The sequence below is a fragment of the Branchiostoma floridae genome, unplaced genomic scaffold, assembly GCF_000003815.2.
Source record: "Branchiostoma floridae strain S238N-H82 unplaced genomic scaffold, Bfl_VNyyK Sc7u5tJ_477, whole genome shotgun sequence".
Classification (NCBI taxonomy): domain Eukaryota; kingdom Metazoa; phylum Chordata; class Leptocardii; order Amphioxiformes; family Branchiostomatidae; genus Branchiostoma; species Branchiostoma floridae.
Genome location: NW_023365876.1, coordinates 14,161 through 21,396, shown reverse-complemented (window position 1 = coordinate 21,396; position 7,236 = coordinate 14,161). Strand labels below are relative to the sequence as shown.

At 42.0% G+C, this 7,236-nt stretch overlaps 3 protein-coding genes across 5 annotated transcripts in view; 1 reads left to right on the top strand and 2 right to left on the bottom strand.

The window, feature by feature from the left end:
- Window positions 1-124: 124 nt before the first annotated feature.
- LOC118408872 (cysteine desulfurase, mitochondrial-like) lies at window positions 125-4,695 on the bottom strand. Of its 3 annotated transcripts, none has more exons than XM_035809731.1 (14): window positions 4,570-4,695; window positions 4,113-4,234; window positions 3,782-3,852; window positions 2,994-3,110; window positions 2,666-2,749; window positions 2,348-2,401; window positions 2,129-2,227; window positions 1,892-1,985; window positions 1,607-1,741; window positions 1,234-1,391; window positions 1,007-1,112; window positions 763-844; window positions 491-574; window positions 125-284 (listed from the first exon to the last, which is right to left on the bottom strand). In XM_035809731.1, the coding sequence occupies exons 1-14, from the start codon at window positions 4,626-4,628 to the stop codon at window positions 191-193; spliced, it is 1,359 nt and encodes a 452-aa protein (XP_035665624.1). In that variant the 5' UTR covers window positions 4,629-4,695; the 3' UTR covers window positions 125-190. The 3 variants fall into 3 exon arrangements, with proteins under 3 accessions (XP_035665624.1, XP_035665626.1, XP_035665625.1); XM_035809733.1 differs by lacking the exon at window positions 4,570-4,695 and adding an exon at window positions 4,402-4,534; XM_035809732.1 differs by lacking the exon at window positions 4,570-4,695 and adding an exon at window positions 4,353-4,494.
- LOC118408871 (pyruvate dehydrogenase [acetyl-transferring]-phosphatase 1, mitochondrial-like) lies at window positions 4,616-6,566 on the top strand. The gene is made up of 2 exons (XM_035809730.1): window positions 4,616-5,024; window positions 5,301-6,566. Exons 1-2 carry the CDS (start codon window positions 4,735-4,737, stop codon window positions 6,526-6,528), a joined length of 1,518 nt encoding a protein of 505 aa, XP_035665623.1. The 5' UTR covers window positions 4,616-4,734; the 3' UTR covers window positions 6,529-6,566.
- Window positions 6,567-6,663: 97 nt separating this feature from the next.
- LOC118408873 (adenine phosphoribosyltransferase-like) overlaps window positions 6,664-7,236 on the bottom strand; it is a gene marked incomplete in the record, with an annotated part of 3,564 nt that continues 2,991 nt past the window's right edge. The window contains 1 exon segment of the mRNA XM_035809734.1: window positions 6,664-6,763.

Sequence of the window (7,236 nt, the reverse complement as noted above, 5' to 3'; positions counted from 1 at the left end):
ATGATTTCTAGACGAATCATTCCAGATGCCCCACCTGACTCAATCATGATCATGACTTGGTACAACAGAAGCATACTTAACACTGAGAAGAGTTGTATGATTCCATTAACCATCACCTGACCTAGTGTCTTTGCATTGTTAGTGTTAAAACAAGTACAACCCATTGATGAGTCTGCTGTTTTGAGTTGTCTCACCTCATCTCCCGCAATGCTGTGACATGCTTGATGGTTCTCTCTGCTGTGTAGTCCACTTCCTCTTCTGTCGTAAACCGCCCAATGCCAAACCTGTAATGTTTCATGATTAAAGTTTAAAATCCTGGAGAGTAAAGCTTCTCAGTAAGTGGAAAGTTGGTAACCTGCTGTGTCTATTTTGACAAAAATGACTAAAATATCAGAATGTATCAAAGATCATTGTCTTGTGAGAGTGACAGAGATACAATGTTGTATTATAAGCAAGTTAAGACATGTAGCTATAATATATAGTTGTTTACCTGATAGAGGAATGTGCCAGGTCTTCATCAGCTCCAATGGCTCTCAACACATAGGATGGTTCCAGAGAGGCAGATGTGCAGGCACTGCAGTAACAAGGGGACAATGCTATTTAAAAAAGTGCGCAATCAGCAGACACTGGCTATGGTTGTGGAGCCTGTTAACTCATTGATTTAAAGACAACCATACCATTGAAAAAACAAACATGCACTACTTCTCACAGTATCTTTGTACCAGATGGTTGCAAAGACTGAACAACAGGCTAGTATCATACCTCCCTGAAGACAGGGCAATGTCCTTCAGTGCCATCAGCAGACTCTCTCCTTCCACATATGCAAAGGACAAGTTGACACAACCTGTTGGAGTAAGCATCAAAGATCTGTCAGTATGGTACACTCAGTTTCCTTTACTACAGCAAAAAACTAGTTCACTGCTTTCATCTGTGAGAGCAATGCTATGTCACATTCCATAAATTTAATAATAAATTGAACAAAGTTGATGTTTGAGGGACAACCCACCAGGATAGGTCTGCTCAGAGTCCCCGTTTCTCACCACCTGGGGCAGGGCACTCATGATCTTGTTGATTAGACGCTCAGACAGGGCTGTGATCCTCTTATGGTCATACTGTAGGATGAACAGAATGGATTACTTAGAGGAGACAAAGATCAACTTTGCACTGACTGAAATTCCACAGAGCACCCTTGTAATGTGCACAGGGTCAATATCCCCAAGCCACTGTACTGACCTCCATCTCCTGCTGTGAGATGCGGCAGGCTGCCCCCAGCCCCACAGCTAGGGGTGCAGGCACAGTGCCACTCCTCATGCCTCTCTCCTGACCACCTCCGCTCTGCAGGGCTTCAATCCTCACCCGAGGTCGTCGTCTGATGTACAGGGCTCCTACACCTGTATGAACATTTGAGACATTCGCATAACAGTGAAATATCAATGAATCTCAAAGACTTGCAACTAAGAAAAAAACTCTCCCTACTTGCAAATCTATGTTTACACTTGCTACAGATATCAGATTAACTGCTCCATAGGAAGCATTATCCAAGTCATGATACGTGTAGCATCTTTCTTTCACACTACTCCATAACAAAACAGCAAGGTTGTCTGACCCTTTGGCCCGTATATCTTGTGGCCACTGATGGACATCAGGTCTATCTTCATGTCATTCACATCCAGAGGAATCTTTCCAATGGCCTGGGCAGCATCAGTGTGGAAGAACACTTTCTTGGACCGACACAGTTCACCTGCAACAGAGACACATCCATGTACACAGCTTTCACCATAAAGCGTCATGTAAACCTGTCATGATAAAAGGTACTAGTATTAACAGCAATTTATATGCAGAAAAGAAGTCACAGCCAACCATACATGATAGAGGACAGTATCACACCAACCTATTTCCTTGATTGGCTGACTCACTCCTATCTCATTATTGACAGTCATGATGGAGACCAGTGATGTGTCCGGTCTGATGGCTGCTTCCAGTTTCTGTACATCCAGAGACACAAATTTGTCATGTTACAATAATACATTTTTTTTCACAAATGGCAAATCTAGTAATCTTAATCTAAAAAATTGTTCTATTTTTTTTATTATTCCTGGTATTACATCTATCCAGGTCTAGTCCTTACCTCAAGTTCAATAATTCCATTGGGTTTGACAGGCAGGTAGGTCACATCAAACCCCTCCCCCTCCAGGGCCCTGCAGGAGTCCAGCACACACTTGTGCTCCTATATTGCATCAGACAGAAAAAAAGAAAATCACTGTAAACCCTGTACTGTGAATTAATACATACTTAGTCAATAGAAGCAGAAACTAGATAAGCTTTTATAAGGTACACATGTACTTACAATCTGTGTTGTGATGACATGTTTCTTCTTACTCTTGTAGAATCTGCCCACACCCTGGATGACAAAAAACAAACAAGTTAGAAACTAAACAAAAAGACAAGATTGACAGTTCCATAAATTTTAACATGAAAAACTGTTTTGAAGACTATATCCATCAAACTTTACAAAAGTACCTGAAAGACATACAATATCACTGCATGAAGTGGATAACACTGATGATAACAAATAATACGCAGAAGACAAATATCACCTTCATAGAGTATTTTAAACTTGATGAAAACATGCTTAACGTTTGTTTAATAGGTGTTTAGTATTCACCTTAACAGAGATGTTGTTGGACTCTGTTGCTCCACTAGTGAAAACTATCTCCCTTGGGTCTGCACCGATGATGTCTGCAACCTCCTGTACATGATAGAAAGTCAGCACTTGTGAAGTAAAATGATGGCATAATATCACTTCTGAAAGCACAAAAACTCAAGAAAGCATGGCTGATGGTGGTACTTACAGATCCACAAGAGCTATAAACTTCATGCAGAACATCACATGCACAAATAACGTTACAATTGTAAAATGTAATACTGGTAAAACCCACTGGATATTGTGTCTATGACTGGTGGCAAATCAAGTAAAGGAGATTTCTTTTAACCTTCCTGGCTTCCTCCACTGCCTTTTCTGTCTCCCAGCCATAGGCGTGTGTCCTGGAGTGGGGGTTGCCATAGTAACCGACAGTGAATGGCATCATTGCATCCAGCACTCGGGGGTCCTATAAAAAAATGTCATCATTTTGTAATCATTTAACGTTATCTATTTATTGTTTGTATCTGGCCTATGACCTATATTGGAAACAACATGGACAGTGTACAGACATTTACATATAGCATTAGTGTCAACTTATGAATCACGTTCAGTATCAGTTCCAGGGTTCTCCCCAGAATTTTTTAGTATAGTGGAGGGGCTGGCAAAAATAACCCGCACCAACGCGCTGCACTTTCATGAAAATGGGTTCATTTTGCAATGACAGAGGGTGTCAAATACTACAAGTATAATATACTGTTGTTATTCCTTTGTTGTGAAGTGGCAAAACTACTATTGTTTTGATCATTGCTCATTCACAAGTTTTTGCAGACAATGCTGACTGGAAAAGTGGTGCCACTTGGTACAAAAATCTGTGAATTGTCATTAATCTTAGCAAAACTAACAAAGAAAATAGGGAAGAAACACACTAAATTTGAAAAATACTATATAGTATAGTGGAGCTGGCTGAGAGTATAGTGGAGGGCCTCCCTTATTCCACTCTCTGGGGAGAACCCTGAGTTCAGTTCAGTTCATCCTTGGAGAGGTGACACCATTGTCTCCAATAACTAATAATCAAAAAACAACCTTGTTGCTTGGTTATGTAACCTGGGTTTCAGCCTCTATTTCAGCCTTACTCACCAGCGGAGTGGTTGCCTGTGCATCCAGGTACAATGGCCGCATTGTATCTCCAGTGTCTTTTCCTTTGACAGCTGAAAAAATTGAATTAAAAGTGAAGTTTTCGTTTCTACCGTTGCACATAATGCTACTAAATGCTTGTATATACATCGTATATAATTATACTAGTAGCCGCTGATAGTCTTGAAGGCATGTTTGTATCTGGTTCAACACAGATTTACATTGTTAGCTCAGCACATTTACAAGGTTCACATTGGCAATACAAAGTATGGAGAATGTAATATGGTTTTCATTATACAGTATTACTTTTCTGTTGATGCGACGATAATCCTACCTGCTGCAGCTTGTGCTGCGTCAGCAGACGAACTTTTTGTCTTGAGTCCTCTGCACACATGCCGCCCTCCCACCCGCAGCGCCTGCACGGACGTCCGGCACGTATTCGACAACATGACTAGTCTGCAAAATGGAAAGGATACACAGTTCAATTCCAGAAACCTCCCAGATACGTTTAAAATTGTTCAGAACCCAGTGTTTGTGGGCATGTGCTGGTGCTGCGGTACACAAATGGCCAGACCTTCTGTTACGTCACTATCTGTTTGGTAACTCCTCTGATGGTATCTCACCAAGGTTGTAGATAGAAAACCCAAACAGTATTACATCGCCTATCCAAGAATTCCAACCAGATATTGAGTTTACATGCAATTTTTTCATTAAAAAATTGATTCAACACGGTTAGCTATTGAACACGGTGGGTTTAAACAGTACACACTGGGAAATGTGAAACTTAAGACCTTAAAACATCAGTATGAGACACTAGGTCACCCTGAAAGGTCACCGTGAAAAGGGCCATTTTGTTTGTGCAAGTTATGGACGTGTTTCACTTGTATTCTGCTTATCCTACGATGGTTTTCACAGGAAAAGTGACCAAATGTTTCATTTAACAACGTCGCTTGAGAATGTCAGCATTCGCTGTACCCGTGCGCCGGAAGGCCGTTGTGAGCGGACTGGGGCGGCTCGGGTGGCAGGTGATGATGAGGGGGAGGGGCGGCAGTACACCAGCGGTCCTTCTCCATTCACGTACAGTGTTTTCATCGGCAGTACTGCTACAACATCAACCAGGAGGCTTTACTCACGTTCACCGGAGCAGCCTCGCCAAGCTGACGCCGCAACAGGCCACCAATGTTCTGAGAGCCAACGATGCTTCCTTCGTCATGGACTTCGACAGTCCTGTTCATCGCTTTGACAGGTGATCCTTTTATAGCTGTCGTTAACTCGCATTCTTGCCCATATTGATGCCAGTCTCAGTAATCAACGATATTACTTCCTTGACATTACATTGTTGTAGATGATTACGTTATGATTTGTAAATTCGTTACCTTGTTACAGAGGATTCGTTTTTATTAAAGAAATTAAAAAAACACTGCAGAATTATGTGTTACGTTCCTATCCATGTTACATTATTTCAATTGTACAAGGTACGAGGTATGACAAAATGAATAATATACATCCCTGTCTCTTATAGCAATCAGCTGGCTTCCAACAGCCCCATAGAGGACAGGCGTGCAGCCGGCAGGTGTCTGTACTCTGGGGACATGCTTTTTGGTGTGTTTGATGGCCATGGCGGCAGCGCCTGTGCACAGACTGTGAGTGAGAGACTTCTAGACTACATAGCTGTCTCCCTCATGGACTACAAACAACTATGTGATTACAAGTCATCCATGGAGTCTTCAACAGGGAGAGCAGATGCTGTGAGGCGGTTTAACTTCGCCAATGACTATTCGTCACAGGAAGGGAGCAGGCGTTACACAGATGCACTGTACAAATTTGCACGGGAGGTCCTGGCAGCCTATGATGAAGAGGCAGAGGCAGCAGACTGTTTAAGACATGCATTTGAAAGGCTGGACGAGGACATTTCTTCTGAAGCACAAACAAAGTTGCCAAATGGGCAAGTCAACTTTGAAGCCTTACAGGCGGCATATGCAGGTGCAACTACAGTGGTTGCCTATGTACATGGAGCTGACTTGTACATAGCCAATGTTGGGGACAGCGGAGCTGTGATAGGGGTACATAATGAGGATGGCACCTGGGAACCAAGACCACTATCCTCTGACCACAATGCTCTCAACCCGTCAGAAATACTTAGGATAAGATCAGAGCATCCAAGAAGTGAGTCAACATTTGTGGTCAAAGGTGGCCGATTGTTGGGGTACCTACAGCCTCTAAGGGCATTTGGTGATGTTAAGTTTAAGTGGAATAAGAGGTTACAGAAGGAAGTGCTCAACACTGCTTACAATAAGAACCTAATACCTGTGAACTACTATACTCCCCCATATCTAACTGCCATGCCAGAGATCACACATCATAGGCTAACTAGCAATGACAAGTTTCTGATCCTGGCCAGTGATGGTCTCTGGGAACCCATGATGAAGCATACGGCTGTCAGGCTTGTAGCAGAGCATCTCATGGGAAACCATAAGGGTAGACTTCACTTTGATGACGGCATCAAAACGTTGGGGGACATCAGCAACATTCTGAAGAAGAGACGAGCTAGTCACTCTGCTGAAGTGATGGACCAGAATGTCACCACACATCTGATTCGCCATGCTCTGGGGGGAACTGACGACGGAATTGACCACAGCAAACTGGCCACCATGCTTACACTACCTGAGGAGATTGTACGTCTATATCGTGATGATATTACCATTACCGTCATCTTCTTCAACACCGACCACATTGCAAGCTTGGAATGAGCTATCAGTAGGAACTGTTGTGATTTTGATGTTTAAGATTTTCATGTAAAGAAGGAGGACATTTCTGTCTACTATGCATGCCTACCTTGTACCCCTTTTGACCTTTATTTGGGTTGTTACTTATTGATTAGGGATATTGAATATTTTTGCAGATGACCAACTACATTATGGTGCCAGCCATTTGGTTCACACTTTTTGTTGTGGGGAAAAAACGTACTAGTACATCTGAGTTGCCCTGATGATACTAGTCCAATCAAGAGAATCAAACTTTTGTCCACTGATTAAACTGTATTGCAAAGTGGTACCATGCCTTTCTAACACAATCTAATTTAGCCATATTTTAAGCTCTTTTAATGCAGCCTTACTAGTGACTGCTAAAGTGTTATTATGTGCAGTGTCCATCAAACTTTCCAATTGCCACAAACAATACTTGAGCAAATGCAGGACACAGTACACAACTACTGCTTTGGTAGTATAAGAATGTTTTAATAACTGCAAACCTAAGAATGATTCAATGTGACCTGGTATTTTTTAATGTATCAAGTGTACTGTGCTGCTGGATGTAAGTGAAGTACAATATTGCAATTCTACTATATCATTTGTCGAATCTATCTGTACAGAGTGCAATAGTCATATTTCTTATTTGTACCCTTGTATCCATGATGTAATCAGTAGCCATGCTGCAGTCCATATGATTGAGTGAGGTGA

What these genes read in the sequence shown, in the direction of transcription:
- LOC118408871 (XM_035809730.1), top strand. Translation starts at nt 4,735, where the DNA reads ATGTCAGCATTCGCTGTACCCGTGCGCCGGAAGGCCGTTGTGAGCGGA. An exon ending in CCTGTTCATCGCTTTGACAG is followed by an intron (nt 5,025 to 5,300) that starts GTGATCCTTTTA and finishes TGTCTCTTATAG; the next exon opens with CAATCAGCTGGCTTCCAACA.
- LOC118408872 (XM_035809731.1), bottom strand. Translation starts at nt 4,628, where the DNA reads ATGGCCCTTTTCACGGTGACCTTTCAGGGTGACCTAGTGTCTCATACT. An exon ending in TCAGCCAATCAAGGAAATAG is followed by an intron (nt 1,742 to 1,891) that starts GTTGGTGTGATA and finishes TCTCTGTTGCAG; the next exon opens with GTGAACTGTGTCGGTCCAAG. An exon ending in CAAGATATACGGGCCAAAGG is followed by an intron (nt 1,392 to 1,606) that starts GTCAGACAACCT and finishes ATGTTCATACAG; the next exon opens with GTGTAGGAGCCCTGTACATC.